Source organism: Suillus subalutaceus (genome assembly GCF_016647625.1).
Source record: "Suillus subalutaceus strain FC151 chromosome Unknown DFJ58scaffold_8, whole genome shotgun sequence".
In the NCBI taxonomy this organism is placed as follows: Eukaryota; Fungi; Basidiomycota; class Agaricomycetes; order Boletales; family Suillaceae; genus Suillus; species Suillus subalutaceus.
Window position 1 is genome coordinate 461039 of NW_024540257.1, and position 17837 is coordinate 478875.

Consider the following 17837-nt stretch of genomic DNA (forward strand, 5'->3'; position numbering starts at 1 on the left):
GGGGAATCCAGGGACAAGTGCTATTCATCATGTTCCATTCTGTGTGATTCAGGATGTGAAACAGGAAACGGGGACTATGTCCCTGTGTTTGATGCTCGATACCTCACAAACATGTTGGCTTTCCCCCAGTGACTCTCTGAATGGTTTCAATGTATATTCTATGTCCTTGTGTTTGACGCTCGATACCTCACAGGCATATTGGCTTTCTCCCAGTGACTCTCTCAATGGTTTTAATGTATATTCTATGTCTTTGTGTTTGATACCTCACAAGTGGCAATTGGCTTGATCTCACTATCTCACCCTCACAGCTTTACAACTTTCTTTCTCAGAGTTGGATATGAGGTATGGAAGACACTTTATGTAGCTTATTTTCTGCTACCTCAGATCTGCTCATTATTTTGCCCCTTTCCCTTCTCAAAATATAAGTCTCATTTCAAAGTTCAACTGTCATGCCAGATGCCTTAAGATGGTGCTATTGTTCCTGCAAAAGCACACACCATTGTAAAAAGCATGACTGCAGACATGTTAGATTACATACATACCATATAGTGTGATACAGTATGTAGCATCTATCATAGGGCTTATGGGCTCACAAAATGGTGGCCAAGGCCAAAAGATACAACTTGAGACTTGCAAGATAGTTGCGCCTTGCTAGGCATCATGGTTGTTAGTAGTAGTACAAACATATCTAGAGTATGCTTATTATGTGACAATATAGAGAGAATACTACAATCAGATTCAAGGGTAGGCAGATTGAGGCTCCTCAGAGCCAACAGTGCAGAATGTGTGGCTACCTAGAGGCTAATTGATAAAGCACGAGGCCATTATGGGTGGCACCAGACCCTCTGTGATGATTACCCTCAGGCTAGCCTCATACAAGTCACTTGGTGATACATATTCATATCCCATATTATCTTGCTCGCCCCTAGTCTTCGCTGATGATTTGCCTATCAGATCCACTCAGAAATCTGCACACTCATCCTCCTTTTCACACCACTGGGGATCATTAAAGATGAAATATATTAATAGGCCATAGAGAGGTTGGGTCCTGTCACAATAATATAGAAACCAGGTCTGCAGGACCCTTTATTTAAAAAAAATCACAATTTTCATTTTTTTTTGCCCAAAATTTTGGGTCATAATAGGACCCCCTGACACCCCTGCACCATGGGAAATTTCCAATGTATGTGTGGTCTAAAGTTGGTTTTTTCAAAAAAGGCTGGTGGTCTTTCCCATGCAAAAATTATTTTGACCCCTGGACCATGCTCAATACATTTCATTTTGGATCCTATACACTTCGGGGAAAGACCACACAAACATGGCCAGACCACCTGAAAAGTACCCCCTAGGTGAAAACCTCTATAGGTATAATACAACCTAAGAGGTACCTGAAATGGGGTGACCAAAGTGGAGTTGGCGCATTGAACATGACACTTGTCACATTTGAGAGGAGGGTTCTGGACGTCTGAATGGCAACCACTCAATATAAGTGAGGGCTCTGCTGTATGCTCCAAATTGACAAGGGAGAGAGAATATAGTGTGAATTGGGTATTTTCCTGATTCACTGTCTGAACCAATCTATGAATTACATGCACTAACCACTATACAAATGCCCAGCACTAGGGGAGATTGAATGATGTATGGATGAAATATAGCCTGTCAATGGCATGGCATAATTGGAGGACTAAATTGACTGTGTTGATTGGCATGCAAACAACTACTAAGTTTGTTAATAGTAGTACATAAACATTAGGATTTCAATAATGATAAAGATAAGGCGTGACCTATGGTAGACTTTGTTTTTTTTGAAAACCAAAGTTGTAGATATCCCCAGCTTTTACACACTTCACATATCTCTTTGTAGGTTTGTATTAAATGTCTATACATGCTTCTTAATGGCTCAAGTGTCAGGACACAATAATAATAACAACAATTGACACAGTTTTAGCACAGGTCTGCAAGGTACCAGTAGTAGCAGACTCCTACCCAGTCGGCGGTGTGTAGAGAGCCTTGATCCTAATTAGCCACACTGTGTAAATACAACCATACATGGTTTTTCCGACATAATTCCGACTTTTTGTTTTGGGCTCTAACACACCTAGCCAACTGGCACAACTTGCTGTGGCGCGAGGTTTGACCGTGTTTGTAGTCTCCCGTTTGTATCAGCTCAACGCACAAAGCGGAAAATAAGATAAAGGCAAGCAGAAGATTCGAATGCGGGGTCATAGGGCAAAAATCTACCTTGACTTACCGCAACACCACAGTTGCTTTCTTTCCTTACATGACAACAAATATATAACCCATTGGTAAGCCTGCTCACGCACACAAGAACTTTTCAGGATTCTACTTTAACAATAGCCGGACATTCAACTCAATCATTGCACAGTAATTACATCTATATGGTATATGGTATACTGGGTGTGTGAGCAATAAGAATAATTGACCCTTGGGGTGTAGTATCTGGCTATCATGTATAAGAGCCGGCACAGCCCAAGTTGTGTGCGTCAGCAGGCTTACCAATGGGTTATATATTTGTTGTCATGTAAGGAAAGAAAGCAACTGTGGTGTTGCGGTAAGTCAAGGTAGATTTTTGCCCTATGACCCCACATTCGAATCTTCTGCTTGCCTTTATCTTATTTTCCGCTTTGTGCGTTGAGCTGATACAAACGGGAGACTACAAACACGGTCAAACCTCGCGCCACAGCAAGTTGTGCCAGTTGGCTAGGTGTGTTAGAGCCCAAAACAAAAAGTCGGAATTATGTCGGAAAAACCATGTATGGTTGTATTTACACAGTGTGGCTAATTAGGATCAAGGCTCTCTACACACCGCCGACTGGGTAGGAGTCTGCAGTAGTAGTAGTGTACTTGCAAACAACGACATTTTGGAATTGAACATCTCTTATTTCATGTCTTCTACCTTAACTGTAGCCAGTCACAAAAGCGAGCAGTAAAATGAGAGGCGATACCAGGGTTCGAACCTGGGTTTCGGGAAGATTTGATGTCAAAATCCCGAGTGATAACCACTACACTATATCGCCTTGGGATACATTCTTTTCAGTTCTAATTTGGACGGGTTGTGCAAAATACACGTCGGCGTGCAGCTGCGGTTACAACTGCTTTCACCCGCTCCGTTCTATCATGAATAGCGATGAATCGTTTGCAGCATTGGTCAATGCCACCAATCCAGCAGCGTCCGGACACGGTCAGCGAGAAAACAACAACCCATACATCCATTCAGATTATAATACTAATATTACTACACCGTCTGGTTATCCTCCACAACCAAATCTCATGGATCCCTTCTTTGACGACGACGACGACGATGCTTCTCATTCTAATTTTGCTATGTACTCTGCTCAAAGACCGATGCAGTCCCAGGAGAGCGGTCTTCCTCTCGCTCGTTCAGCTGCACCCCCAGCTGGCGTAGGAGCATCTTCTACCTCTCTTGCAACAACACCTAACGGACAAACGCAAGGCTGGGCATTTGACGATGACTCCATGTCGCCCGCATTCTCAACTGCCCCTTCCTTCCCGGCAGAACCATCCTCAACACCTATGCGCCCGCTCAAACGACGCAGAAAGTGGAAATGGCCCTGGCAGAGGGACAAGGAACTCGCTGGCGAGCGTGTAATCACTCTCAACAACCCACTCATGAATGACGACTACTGCTCAAATTTCGTGTCCACGAGCAAGTACAACATGGTCTCGTTTCTTCCCAAGTTTCTTACCGGTCTGTCCCATCTGGTATCGCGTACACCACGAACACCAACTGATGCATCATTCTCGTAGAGCAATTCTCGAAATATGCTAATCTATTCTTTTTGTTCACGGCGTGCATTCAGCAGATTCCCGGTGTATCCCCCACAAACCAGTATACTACCATCGTACCCTTGGGCATGGTCCTCCTCGCTTCCGCATTCAAAGAAGTCCAAGAAGACCTTGTACGTTATTCCTCCGATCACTGACCTATTCTTACCTCACCTCAGAAACGACACCAATCCGACTCCGAGCTCAACGCACGACTTGGCAAGGCGCTCTCCGGAAACACTTTCGCCGCGCGGAAATGGAAAGACCTGTGTGTAGGCGACATCGTACGCGTGGAGTCAGATGAGTTTATACCGGCCGACCTGGTACTCTTATCCTCGAGTGAGCCCGAGGGATTGTGTTACATAGAAACTTCCAATCTCGACGGGTGCGTTCCTCCTCTGAATTTCCTTCTTTCACTGACAGGCACTCTCCAGCGAGACCAACCTCAAAATCAAACAAGCTTCCCCACAAACTTACTCGTTCACTTCCCCATCCCTCGCAAGCGCTTTGCACGGTACGTTGCGCTCAGAACAGCCAAATAACTCATTGTACACATATGAGGGAACCTTGGGACTGTTGAGCGATATGAATGTACCGAAGACCGTACCGTTGGGCCCAGACCAGATGTTGTTGAGGGGCGCGCAGTTGAGGAATACACCGTGGGTATATGGGATCGTAGTGTTCACGGGTCATGAGACGAAGCTCATGCGAAATGCAACGTGAGTAGCTCGACCTTGTTCGAGGCATTTTAGTCTGCAGAATCCTTGCAATTCCCTGTGATGTTAACCTTGGGTACAGCGCGGCACCCATCAAACGTACGGCAGTCGAGCGCCAAGTAAATGTTCACATCCTCTTCCTCTTCGTCTTCCTCCTTGCTCTCTCACTCGGGAGTACGATCGGCGCCAGCATCAATACAGTGTGTTTGATCTACTTAATTCATCAGAGATTAGGGCTGACAGAACTTTTACAGTGGTTCTTGTCCGGCCAACAATGGTATTTAGTGGAGCCAAGCACATTCACCGGGAAAGGTGAGTATCTCCTTATGAAAAGCTTACTCTGACCGCCGACTGATCACGTTTGATCAGCAAAAGCATTTATCGAAGGTCAGGCATATTTATTTCTTCTACTTCTCCCTTACTCACTCAAACTCTTCAGACATTCTCACCTTTATCATCCTCTACAACAACCTCATTCCCATTTCACTCATTGTCACCATGGAAGTCGTCAAATTCCAACAAGCCCAGCTCATCAACGCCGATCTGGACATGTACTACGCGCCCTCTGACACGCCTGCACTCTGCCGCACAAGCTCACTCGTCGAGGAGCTCGGACAGATTGAATTTGTGTTTAGCGACAAAACGGGAACGCTGACGAGGAACGAGATGGAGTTTAAGAAGTGCTCCGTTGCAGGGATTCCCTATGCGGCCGTGGCAGAGGAGGGTGGTGAGGAAGAGGGTACGAGAACGTTTGAGGAGCTGCGGGGGCTATTGTACGGGGACGCAGGGAAGCCAATCAGTACGGGAGCGATTGAGGACAGAGAACGGGAGATGGCTAGAGAGTTTATGGCGTTGTTGGCGGTGTGCCATACGGTGATACCAGAGGTGAGAGATGGGAAGACGCATTATCAGGCCAGTAGTCCGGATGAGGCGGCGCTAGTGGCAGGGGCGGAGATGTTGGGATATCAGTTCCATGTGGGTCGCTCATTTCTTGTCAAATACTGTTACACAAATTCTTCCTAACCCCTTCCCCACACCCCCACCTCCTTTTAATCACACCGCTTACTCACCCTTACGCAGACTCGTAAACCCCGTTCTGTCTTTCTCTCAATCAACAACACTCCTGCCGAGTACGAGATCCTCAACGTGTGCGAGTTCAACTCGACGCGCAAACGTATGTCGACGATCGTGCGCACGCCAAGCGGTTCGATCAAGCTTTTCTGCAAGGGTGCAGATACCGTCATCCTCGAGCGTCTCGCCAAGGCACAACCGTACACTGAGAAGACGCTTATTCATCTCGAGGTTCGTTCCTTTTCCCTCCCAGTACCACTCAGTCGTCCATCGCGCTCACAATCAACCCACAGGACTACGCGACTGAAGGCCTGCGCACTCTTTGCATTGCATACCGTGACATTCCAGAGGCTGAATACCTGCAGTGGGCCTCCATATACGAGCAAGCCGCTGCAACGATCAACGGCCGCGCAGATGCCCTCGATAGTGCAGCAGAATTGATTGAGAAGGATATGTTTTTACTCGGGGCGACAGCTATCGAGGATAAGCTCCAGGACGGCGTACCAGATACGATACATACGTTACAAATGGCTGGGATCAAGGTATGTTTGTCATAACCATCATATCATGGCGTCTATGTCTATGATATTGATGTGGTACGTAGATCTGGGTGCTTACAGGTGACAGACAAGAGACAGCGATCAATATCGGCATGTCCTGTCGGTTGATCTCAGAGTCTATGAACTTGGTAAGTTGGGAACACGGTGAAGATATTCCAATACTGATGCTCTACTTCTTCAGGTCATTGTGAACGAAAACAACTCACGTGATACTGCAGATTTCATCCAGAAGCGACTTTCAGCAATCAAGAATCAGCGGAGTACGGGAGAGCTCGAAGACCTCGCTCTGGTCATAGGTTAGCACAGGCGCGAAATCAATCGACACCCTCTTAAGCCCTTCCTTTGCAGACGGCAAAAGCCTAGGTTTCGCACTCGAGAAAGAGCTCTCTAAGTCGTTTTTGGAGCTCGCGCTCATGTGTCGCGCAGTCATCTGTTGCAGAGTATCTCCACTTCAAAAAGCTCTCGTCGTCAAACTTGTAAAGAAGAACCAGAAGAGCATTCTTTTGGCAATTGGTGACGGTGCGAACGACGTGAGCATGATCCAGGCAGCGCATGTGGGCGTGGGGATATCTGGAGTCGAGGTACGTGATCTTCAGCACGCGACATTGGGTTTGTGTTCAAAGCGATCTGTATAGGGTCTACAAGCCGCGCGGTCTGCGGATGTGGCAATTTCACAGTTCAGATTTCTCAAGAAGCTATTACTAGTTCATGGCGCGTGGAGTTATCAGAGACTATCGAAGCTCATCCTTTGTATGTATATCTGTTTCTCTCTGTGTGATGCATGCTCATCACCAAGGACCACAGACTCATTTTACAAGAACATTACGCTTTACATGACACAGTTTTGGGTACGCATCCGCCCACTCACTCATACTCATGAATGTCTAGCTGACCATTACTTTATAGTATTCTTTCTTCAATAATTTCTCAGGGCAGATTGCCTACGAATCATGGACGATATCATTTTACAACGTCATATTTACCGTTCTCCCTCCACTCGTCATCGGCGTGTTCGATCAGTTCGTATCTGCACGGATACTAGACCGGTACCCACAATTATATGTACTCGGGCAGAAAAACGTCTTCTTTACGAAGACAGCATTCTGGCTCTGGGTAGGCAATGCGCTGTATCACAGTCTCGTGAGTCTCATTCCGAGCAACGAAAAATTCAGTGATGGTGAAAATAATATTGGCGTTTCTAGATTTTGTTCACGTTCACTGTGATTTTGTTCTGGGGAGATTTGAAGCAAGCGACAGGTTTGGACTCAGGGCACTGGTTCTGGGGTGCCATGCTTTACCTGGCTGTCCTGCTCACTGTCCTTGGCAAGGCCGCTTTGGTTTCCGAGTCCGTGTCCCTATTCTTGTCTCGCCCTCGTATACTAATACGTATTCATAGTCTGTGGACAAAGTACACTGTTGCTGGTGAGCGCAAGTCTTCCCCTATGAACAAACATCCAACTGACACCTTTGCCTCAGCGATTCCCGGGTCTTTCGTTTTCACTATGCTTTTCCTTCCTTTATATGCCGTTGTTGCCCCTGCCATTGGATTCTCTACCGAATATTACGGACTTGTGCCTCGTCTATGGACTGACGCTGTGTTTTATTTTGTCCTCATCCTTGTTCCCATCGTCTGCCTGACCCGCGACTTTGTTTGGAAATAGTACGTCCACACGCGCTTGAGCGGGATAAATATCTGACGCTTTTATATAGCTACCGACGGACATACATCCCTCTTCCATATCATATCGCTCAAGAGCTCCAAAAGTACAACATTCCCGACTACCGTCCGCGTCAAGAACAGTACGTGTCACTTCAAATTTTGGTGGTTGATGCTAACCCCTTATGACGTCAGATTCCAAAAGGCGATCAAAAAAGTCCGCGCTGTCCAGCGCATGCGCCGGAACCGCGGATTTGCATTCAGTCAGACAGAGAACGGTCGTCAAGATCAGGCAAAACTCATTCGTGCTTACGATACATCCAAGTCGAGCTCACGACCATCAGGATATTAGACACGAGAGAGAAAGAAAGCGTCCTTTGCTTCATCTGACATTCATGAATTGTATTGTATCACTGGGACTAATTCATACACCGTCATCTGTAGAACGATTCTTCAACGGATTTATTGCTGTGTTTTCGTTTTTATTCGATGGTGATAACAACGTTGAAGCACTGCCGTGTTTTTGATTCGCTGTCGATCCATGCGAGATGGAGAACCCATATTGTATGGCGCTGGATCAGTTCAATTCTACATACAAAATAGACTTATACACACAACATTTTCACGCATACACAATCCCATACCGTTGTCGAGACGTGTGAATTTTAGCGGGACTTCCTGATTTGATAATACCGCTGCGACGACACAACGCTTGAGCCTTGAGCTCGCTGTCGAGGACAGCGAGCTCAAATACTCGCCGGATTCTTCTCCCTTTTCCCTGATTCTTTTTAGTACATAAATTTATGATAAATGCGTTACTAGTAACTTGTTAACTATGCTTACTTGGATAACGCTCCTTCCCCTCCTTCCCCCTCCCTCTCCTCCCCCACCCTGACCTGCTTTTTTTTTGGATTCTAATTGGATATTTATGTCTCTGTAGAAGTTCTAATATATTTGTACAATGAATACATCGTTATTTAAGTCCATAATAAGCCCTTCAGAGTGCCCAGTATGAATCCATGACAGGAAGTAGTGAATATTGTGAGTATGGAAGAATTATGGTCGATATAGCATAGTTAAATGTGCACTAGTAACGTATTTATCATAAATTTATGCACTACAAAAAGAATTAGGGAAAAGGGAGAAGAATTGGGCGAGTAATTGAGCTCGCTGTCCTCGACAGCGAGCTCAAGGCTCAAGCGTTGTGTCGTCGCACGGTATTACCAAATCAGGAAGTCCCGCTAAAATTCACACGTCTCGACAACGGTATGGGATTGTGTATGCGTGAAAATGTTGTGTGTATAAGTCTATTTTGTATGTAGAATTGAACTGATCCAGCGCCATAATATTTTGTGGTGGCACATCTTTGTCAAATTCAAATACGTAGAGGTTGGCACCGGGAGACAGCAACGAAGCATGGACCTAGTGTGATAAGTTCGACACACAGGAGGTCTATAAAGGAGGTAAGGGCCGGAAGGACCTGTACGTAAGGATAGTTTCAAATCTGTCAGCGTGCACCTTGACATCATTCATATATATATAGCCTCTATAGATGCCGGACAACATCGAACTCGTAGATTGCAATTTTAAGAACATGCACTCAAATCGTAGCAAGATTATGTTGGCTCCACGTACATCAAGAAATACCTCAGTTGTAAGCACACGAGCATACATAATAAGAACTAGGTGAAGGGCAGGAAAAGGAAAGATTCAGACGTGTCTAGATGACTATGTATTCAACCATCGGTCGGTCAAGTACACCTCTATTGTAACGTCCGAAGCCAGCTTGTGCATAGTGTTGCGATATGGAGACGTACAAGGACAGCAGTAGCGCTAATGAAAACTACCTAGCAAGAGAATGTACATGCGACATGTCATGGATCTAATGTAGGGGTACTTCAATGGTCGCGGGACTTCCTAACAAGATGTGAGCGGTGACGTTGACAGGGGATGGAGATATTTACCTATATTCTCCTTCTGCGGCAACACTGAGCTCTTCAATTTCCCCTTGTGCGGAAGAGAGGGCTTCAGCAGCTGCTGCGAAGTAAAGTAGCTGCAAACCAAGGTAAGCCCCTGCGACCTTCTTATTATAGGACACATACTTGAGCTTTCACAAGTTCATTGAGATTCTTCAGAGGTTCAGGCTGCAAACAATAAGGTAAAATGTTATAAAAGCGAGTAGCTGTCACGTACGTTTTCAAGAACTGTCTTCATGAGGGTGATGGCAACCTCAGTCTTCTGAACGAGGTCATCCTCTGCGTTCTCAACGTCAAGCCTTGCTTGCTCCTGCTTAACGGGACCTGTAGTTTTCAGACTGCATGAAAAAAATGTAAGCACTTCAAGGACCAAGGCTTAGTGAAAGTAATTACGTCTGCTTAGCGGCATCCAACTCAAGTCTGCTCACGCGAACGGCTTGGCGTGCTTTCATTGCGACGTTAATAGACGTTGAAAGCGTCGTCTGCCACGGGCGGAGGTATTGGGTCTGAATGGATTCGTCTTGCTCAATGCGAGCTGATGCAATGTTGTCGAAAACATCTGCGTATACGGTCAGTGCCTTGCCGAGTTTATCTTCATCGCCACCAGGGGTGCGTTGCAAGGCGGCGGCGGCGTTGGTCGCAGCGCGACCGAGAGCATGAGGGAGAGTCTTGTGTTGAGAAACTTGCGGGGCGACAGGTGATGGCGTAGGAAGATTGGTGCCCTTGAGGTTTGTAGCAGCGAAGTTTGTAATACCATGGCCAATATTAGTCGAGAGTTCTGCGATAGACTCCTGAATTTGATTCGGGTAGTCATACGACTCGTTCTCATAGACCTTGGTTACTCTGATGGAGGTAAGAGCATCAGCGCTCAGCCAATACACAAACGAAGTGCACAAACTTGAAAAGTGCCAGGTGTGCCTGACGCAACGCGTCTACACGAGCCTCCAAATCCTTATACTCTGAAATGAACATTGCAGTTCAGCATCCAAACTATAAGGGAGCTGGCCTACCCTGAGGCAACTCCTGTAATTTCGTCTGGGGCAACTTGACCTAAACGCTCTCTAGTTGCTTGAACACTGGAGTTGAAGCCCTTTGCAAACTTGTTTGCGGACTGCCCAAGGTTTAGGCCGGAAAGGCTCGATTGAAATTTGTTCCAGCCGTCCATTAGTTTACTTGAAAACGATGATAATGATACAAGAACTGGGGAGAAGAAGGGTTCAAGATATGAGAACCTCTGACCCCGCAGCTGAAGCCGCCCAGCGGTGCCAATTACATTCAAATAAGGAAATAGGTTCAAGGGGTCCTAGTCAGACGCGTAACACGAATGCGCAAGCTTGTCGACAAGCTTTAAGATAATCCTCCACAATGTCACAACAATCGGTCTTCAGTTCTTCTGGATTCGACTTTTCTAACTCTGTTAGGTGAGCAAGACATTATATTATTTCCATAGCTGTCGTCTGAGCAGTCGTATAGAAATAAATTCTTTCAGGAGAAGGGCGTTCCCCTTCCAAAGGCTACCAGCACTGGTACCACGATCGTAGGCTGTCTCTTCAAAGATGGCATTATCCTTGGTGCCGACACGCGTGCCACAGAGGGTGAAATAATTGCAGACAAGAATTGTGAAAAGGTCCGCTCTTGGAGATCAATATCATACTGCTTCAGCTAATATGCATCCCCAGATCCACTACATAACAGAATCAATCCGGTGCTGTGGTGCGGGTACTGCTGCAGACACTGAGTTCACCACCGCTTCGATATCATCAAATATGGAACTCCATGCTCTGTCCACTGGGAGAAAGCCAAGAGTGGTCACTGTGATGACTATGTTGAAACAATACCTTTTCCAGTGAGCCTTAACTGTCTTCAGCATTCAATGTTTTATTATTTATGCGATGCATAGATACCAGGGCCATGTCGGAGCTGCTCTTGTCCTTGGCGGAGTTGACTCTACTGGGCCACATCTTTTTACCATCCATCCACATGGGTCTACAGACAAGTTGCCCTACGTGACCATGGGCTCCGGAAGCTTGGCAGCCATGGCTGTTTTTGAAAGCAGCTGGAAGCCAAACATGGAGGTACGTTCCACCGTTCTTATGTATGGCCGATGTTCAACCCCGGTCCCGCCTAGCGCAACGACGCTCTGGCCCTAGTGTCTGCCGCCGTCTCAGCTGGTATCTTCAACGACCTTGGTTCAGGGTCCAACGTTGACGCGTGTATCATTACCGCCACGCAAACCGAGATGCTTCGCAATTTTGTCAAGCCCAACGAGCGGGTAGAGAAGGAACGCCATTACACATTCAGAAGAGGGACCACGGCATGGAAGAGCGAAAACATAAGAGACTTGATCGTTAGCGAAGACATTACGCTTGTAGGCGCCACCGGTGATGCCATGGACACTAGCTAGACGAGATTGACAAATGACACTTGGATTCCTTGCACGCAGACAAGATTCGGTTATGCGGCATTGTTTTGATCTTTCCCTTCGTCCTGTGAATGGTTGATTTTGTGCTGACGTTCGCTGTTCTTGCTCGGTCGTACAATTTGAAGACTCAGGACAGTAATCTTTGGGTGCGTCGATCGTTTCCACGGTCCGATTATTCGCTCTCTCAACTCTATACTATCGATGGTTTTCATGTTATTTCTGCTCGTTAACTGAGACAGGCGCGAAAAGGTGGACGTTTGTGCTGCTCTGTTCATGAGTACATAATGATTCATGGTCGATGCATCCCTGACTCCAACATTATTAATAATAACGATTAACCGTGATCTGTCAGTTCTTCTGCAGATGAGCAGTTCTACATACTATGGTATCTGCAGGTCACTTGAGCTGAGGGAGCTGATTGAGAGATCAATCGGTGAAGTTGTTTTAGCGCTAGCTGGTGGACCGAGCTTGCCATTTGTAGGTTGCAGCTGTGTCCCTGCGAACAGGAGGCATGAGTCAGTCAGTCAGTCATCATTGCAGCTACCACCATCATCGACGACATGCCTGTCGTCCAGTTCGCGCCCTTTTCGTCCCTTGTTCAGCCAGGCTTTTGGCATGAACTTACTCGCATGAAGATAGATGTCCTTCGTCTCTCAGAAGACGCTATTACCGTGAATGGATCATACTCTGTTGGTCGATCAATCAGAGATCGCGAAACAGGGCAAGATATTGCTCTTGGATGTAACCTCACAGTTGGGGAAGACGCTTACCAGAAGGCACCTCAGTATGTCGCGATCGGACACGCGTTGACACTGATATGCTGACACTACCCTAGGTTGTCACCCATGTCCGTCCAAGCCACTGGCGTCTTCAAGAACTTCAATACTATCGAGGACTTTAAGGCTGCAGATAAGGCTGCACTTGTGAATGACGTTGTTTCCAAGGTGCGATCATGACTTGACGCGTCTGATAGCAAACTGTAATACTTGTTCCAATAAGATCTGGGACAGCATCATCACGACAAAAGACACGTCTCTCCTCACGCAGTTCTTACTAATAACATTCGCTGATCTAAAGAAGTATCAGTACTTCTACTGGTTCGCGTTCCCCGCGTTCGTGTCCAAACCAGCCTGGCAGATCTCAGAAAATGGCTGGAAGTCAGCGGACGAAGAGATCCAGGGGGTATGTACTTCATCGAGGAGCACTTTCGCATTCTCACAAGGACTCTCAGTTGGAATTTATCTACGATTCGCTCCTCAAGTCAACTCGACCATTCTTTCTCGCTGAAGGAGATCGGCGGGATAACTGAAGTGGGGTCAATAGAGCAATATGAAGAGTTCTTCGCTAGGTGTTGCTCCCGAAAATGTAATTTGTGCATTCCGTCTTATGAGCTAACCCCTGACTCCCTTGCACAGCGAATAATCGGCTTTTTAGATCCATCTGCTCTTCCTGAAAACCCAGGTTGGCCTCTTCGTAACCTCTTGACCTTCCTTCGCGCGGTGTATCCATCGCAAACATCTTCTGTCCGAGTTCTTTGCTGGAGAGATAGCGAAAAACCCATTACCGGAAAACCATGGCGGAGCCGGTTTGGAGTGGTCTCCGTCGGAGAAGGAGATCCAACCACCAAACCCAGTGCTATAGGATGGGAGCGCCATCCGACAACCAACAAGCTCAGTGCTCGAGTCGCCGATCTAGCACCCATGATGGATCCAAAGAGGTATGTGTTCAGCAACTCATGGTGAATACTGCTGACGGGCTTTAGGCTCGCTGATCAAGCTGTGGACCTGAACTTGAAGTTGATGCGCTGGCGGATTTTACCTTCGCTGGACCTCGATAAGGTGGCATCAACAAGATGCCTGCTTCTCGGCGCCGGGACACTTGGCTGCTACGTTGCACGTACCCTCATGGTTTGTGCTGATGACTCAAACCCACAGTTGTTACTAATTTCCACCACTAGGGATGGGGTGTCCGTACGATTACTTTCGTTGATTCTGCGCGTGTGTCATTCTCGAATCCCGTCCGCCAACCCTTGTTTGAATTCGAGGATTGTCTCAACGGCGGTAAACCCAAGGCCGCTTGCGCCGCCCAGCGCCTGACGAAAATCTTCCCCGGTATCGTAAGTCCCGTCTCGCCTCGTCTTGAACGATTTCTGATGACTTGCAAATCAGAATGCCACTGGCCATGATATGTCGATACCCATGCCAGGCCACCCTATACCCCCAGCGTCCACTGAGCAAGCGAAGAAAGACGTTGAGCGTCTAGAGACGCTGTTCGACGAACACGATGTTGTATTCCTCTTAATGGATTCTAGAGAAAGCCGCTGGCTGCCAACTGTTTTGGGCGCTGCCAAGGGCAAGGTACGGCACAAGGCCATATGCATATTGCTCGTACTGAACCCTCGCGCAGATAGTCCTTAACGCTGCCCTTGGGTTCGATACGTACCTTGTCATGCGTCATGGCGCTCGAGCGTCGTCGTCGACGGGCAATCGACTAGGTTGCTATTACTGCAACGATATCGTCGCTCCTGCTGATGTATTACCTTTCGACTCTCCATACGACAATCACTCACATATCTTTCCATATAGTCCTTGACGGATCGCACTCTGGATCAAATGTGTACCGTGACAAGACCCGGCCTTGCCTCGATCGCAGCTTCTACGGCGGTCGAACTCCTTGTCTCTTTGCTGCAACATCCTGATGGGTAGGTCTAACTTTACTTCAAGACACGACACTGTTCCTGACGTTGTCCGCAGGCTTCATGCACCCCCGCCCCCTGCTCAAGCCAATGGAGCTGCTGCAGACCCTAGCACATCAGGCAGTGTTCTGGGTCTTGTCCCGCATCAATTGCGTGGGTTCTTGGCACAGTTCCGAAACCTCCCGATCACAGGTGCAGCATACGACAAGTGCACGGGTTGCAGCGAAACAGTAAGCGCGATCACCCATTCTGCACATCTCTATACTCATCAATGGCCCAGGTTCTCAAAGCGTATGAGGAACAGGGCTTCAATATGCTCTTGAAGGCATTCAACGAGCCCGGATTCCTTGAAAAGTTGACCGGACTGGACGAGCTCTATAACGAAGGTGATGCAGCGATGGAGAGTGTAGACTGGGACGAGGAGGATGAGGAGGACGAGTAGATTCTAATGTCCAATGTAACACACTGGTTTTCTGTAATTCTACGACTACTGGACTATTCCTGTACTTGTCTTGTGTTCTTTTTACGACGTTGCGATGTGGTACTACAACTTGCTCTGTAAAGGTATTTCATTGCCATGGGGCTGGCCCAGATACCACAGCGTCGCATCCTTCAGCTCACTCAACCACTCCGCAACAATCTTGTCGCTGAACACGTGCTGATCGTAGGAGGCAAAATATTGCAGCTGCTGGCGCACAGTTGACGCACCAAGATACAGCTCGGCAGGCGGTGTATGATTATGGACACGCCAGTACTCAACATGGAGTCGCGGTGTTTTGGAATCCTCGAAAGCAGTAGCCTGCGGTGACCATGGTGGATAACCTGCCCGATGGGCGTGAGGCGTGCTGTTCAGGGGGGACAGGTAGTGCTCGGGAGGTAGGGGATAGTCTATGGGCACCAGATTATCCATCTGGAATCGCAACGTTCAGCTCATTCGAATCTATATCATGAAAGCCACTGACATTTCCCAGAGTGGCTCCCACTTGTGTGTATATCGGGTTCAAAGACTGAACGGATACACTTTTATCGCCGTCCTCTGGGTGAACGATGTCTCTCATCTTCAAAGTAACTTCCTTCCCGAAAGCAGCCCAATAGAGTCTCAGGGTGGAAGTACATATATCAGCCAACCGTGGGTGTTCGAGCAGCTTCTGGCCTTGCGCCTTCACATTAGCGCATCGGAGAAGAAACCGATCGAAAGACATGAGTGCCGGGAAGTCCGGTGCCCCATCGACGAGTTCCAGCCTGCTAGGGTCCCCCCTAGACATTTCGCCAAGAGGCATGAAGGGAAGTATATACCGGACGAGGCCCAACATCGCCCGAGCCGCCCGTCTCAAACCAGTCCTTATCTTGGTATGGACGCAAGTTGATCGGCCCGAGGACATACATGGGCTGGCGCTTCCTGTACTCCCATTCTTCTTCCGAGATCTGGCCCCTGAGGTACCGTCGACATAAAACGCGTGCCATGGCTACTTGACTGAGGGCGTAATACGCGGAGTTCATGCTAATGCCGAGGCGATGGCAATTGGTGAGAATGGTTGACGACACTGCTCTCGAAAATATTGATACGTGGTTGCGGTTTTTAGGGGAAGTACGAGGTGTAGATTCCCTGAAGTCTCCGGGGAGGGTGTGACCGCCCTGCTTCAATGCTTTAGCTCTCCTGCGATGCACCACAAATTAAACACCAGACCTTGAATCGGGACATCCATGCTAAGCCGATTGCATAACCCAAAGCCCGCCTCCACCGTTGTTTGACAAGTGGAAGATCCTTAGAACCCAAATTACTCTCAAAAGCCTGATACGTATGCACTCTCTCGCCTAGAGGAATACACGGTGGTTCAATCCGAGATGACAGTGTGTCAAAGAACGTCCTAAGCACTGTGCTCGTGCCAGCTACATCTGTAATGCAGTGGGCAATCACAACCACGACGTGGAAATGGTCGCTTTTATCTGTTCGGCGCATAATATAAGCACGAGTAAGTAACTGAGATGAAAGGCGCCGGGGTCCATCCATAATGTCGTTTACGAAACATTCAACATGGTGAAAGGAATTGACCTCCATGAATGTGACATCATCAGGTCGAAGATTCATGACTGTTTCTTCGCGGATAATGAAGCGTGGACCGAGCTCGTGTTCTTCCACTTCAGCTGCAATAAGGGGGAAGCGCCTTTTGACAGACGCCCAAGCACGCATGACATTCGATTGGGAATGAATGTCTTGGTCACTGGCTTGTGTGGTACGAAGGTGCATGTGCATCACGACATCTGCGGTGTTGTTTAAAACGCCAGCCCAATAGAAGGTAGTTTCTGTGATTCCGAGTGGCCGAAAGAAAATGCACCGGCCTGGAGTAGAATCTAGCGATGTCCATGACTCAGAGGTCATAACGTCGAAGCTGATAGTGAGTCTACTGAGGGAAAGTGCGAGATGAACTCAAAAGTTAGTAACAACGGAGTGCCACTACTTATGCGGCCCTCTCCTCAAGCACATATAAAAATCCCGGCAACTTCATGAGAATGTCACGTTGACTGGTTTACGGAAACCTTCAACTTGACCCTAGAAGGTAACGGTTTTTGTAACCACTTGCAAAGTGGAAGTTATGTAAGTGACCTAGAGCGCAGTCAATGAGACGACCTACGTCACGCATTATGTAAGGCCTAATAGCAGCGTGCCCCTTACTCAGTAGCGAATTACATAAACACAAACTTATTTATAAACGCCGGGGAGTAAAATCTGACAGTACTACTTGCCTCACGACAAACTCACGAGGCGATTTGCACTGCAGTGACATGTACATGTCAGTACTACGGTCGCATCCGCCCACGCCATGATTGATGGAATCGCACGTACGCCAAACATGCCATATAGAACGTGAGAATGACTCGGATCACACGTGATCACCTAGATCGCCAGATCTGCATGCTCACCGTCATGGCCG

The 17837-nt window shown here is 47.6% G+C and overlaps 5 protein-coding genes and 1 non-coding gene across 6 annotated transcripts; 3 read left to right on the forward strand and 3 right to left on the reverse strand.

Annotated features, from left to right (window-relative positions):
• Positions 1-2957: 2957 nt before the first annotated feature.
• Positions 2958-3038, reverse strand: DFJ58DRAFT_t30. The gene has a single exon. It is a non-coding gene; the product is annotated as a tRNA-Gln (tRNA).
• An 88-nt stretch (positions 3039-3126) lies between these two features.
• Positions 3127-8463, forward strand: DFJ58DRAFT_470542 (Ca-transporting ATPase). Its single transcript, XM_041380534.1, has 21 exons — positions 3127-3730; positions 3790-3941; positions 3987-4192; positions 4242-4526; positions 4606-4723; positions 4778-4835; positions 4893-4910; positions 4963-5498; positions 5604-5825; positions 5888-6136; positions 6199-6282; positions 6336-6450; positions 6503-6735; positions 6790-6904; positions 6959-7002; positions 7061-7294; positions 7357-7499; positions 7551-7576; positions 7631-7814; positions 7865-7954; positions 8007-8463. Exons 1-21 carry the CDS (start codon positions 3139-3141, stop codon positions 8161-8163), a joined length of 3861 nt encoding a protein of 1286 aa, XP_041249369.1. The 5' UTR covers positions 3127-3138; the 3' UTR covers positions 8164-8463.
• A 1142-nt stretch (positions 8464-9605) lies between these two features.
• On the reverse strand, positions 9606-10952 carry DFJ58DRAFT_890488 (BAR domain-containing family protein; the record flags this gene model as incomplete). Its single annotated transcript, XM_041394735.1, has 7 exons — positions 9606-9728; positions 9776-9864; positions 9914-9955; positions 10005-10125; positions 10181-10630; positions 10686-10744; positions 10809-10952. 7 exons carry the CDS (start codon positions 10950-10952, stop codon positions 9710-9712), a joined length of 924 nt encoding a protein of 307 aa, XP_041249370.1. The 3' UTR covers positions 9606-9709.
• Positions 10953-11122: 170 nt separating this feature from the next.
• DFJ58DRAFT_762530 (nucleophile aminohydrolase) lies at positions 11123-12526 on the forward strand. Its single transcript, XM_041388556.1, has 5 exons — positions 11123-11208; positions 11261-11414; positions 11467-11633; positions 11688-11862; positions 11916-12526. Exons 1-5 carry the CDS (start codon positions 11153-11155, stop codon positions 12189-12191), a joined length of 828 nt encoding a protein of 275 aa, XP_041249371.1. The 5' UTR covers positions 11123-11152; the 3' UTR covers positions 12192-12526.
• A 24-nt stretch (positions 12527-12550) lies between these two features.
• On the forward strand, positions 12551-15499 carry DFJ58DRAFT_762532 (uncharacterized protein). Its single transcript, XM_041388557.1, has 12 exons — positions 12551-12993; positions 13045-13153; positions 13209-13391; positions 13499-13559; positions 13644-13926; positions 13972-14116; positions 14167-14325; positions 14378-14566; positions 14616-14741; positions 14795-14910; positions 14963-15134; positions 15185-15499. The coding sequence occupies exons 1-12, from the start codon at positions 12770-12772 to the stop codon at positions 15344-15346; spliced, it is 1929 nt and encodes a 642-aa protein (XP_041249372.1). The 5' UTR covers positions 12551-12769; the 3' UTR covers positions 15347-15499.
• Positions 15449-17474, reverse strand: DFJ58DRAFT_903936 (uncharacterized protein; the record flags this gene model as incomplete). The annotated part of the gene is made up of 4 exons (XM_041394888.1): positions 16592-17474; positions 16201-16539; positions 15867-16064; positions 15449-15814 (listed from the first exon to the last, which is right to left on the reverse strand). The coding sequence occupies exons 1-4, from the start codon at positions 17282-17284 to the stop codon at positions 15449-15451; spliced, it is 1596 nt and encodes a 531-aa protein (XP_041249373.1). The 5' UTR covers positions 17285-17474.
• Between the last annotated feature and the right edge of the window lie 363 nt (positions 17475-17837).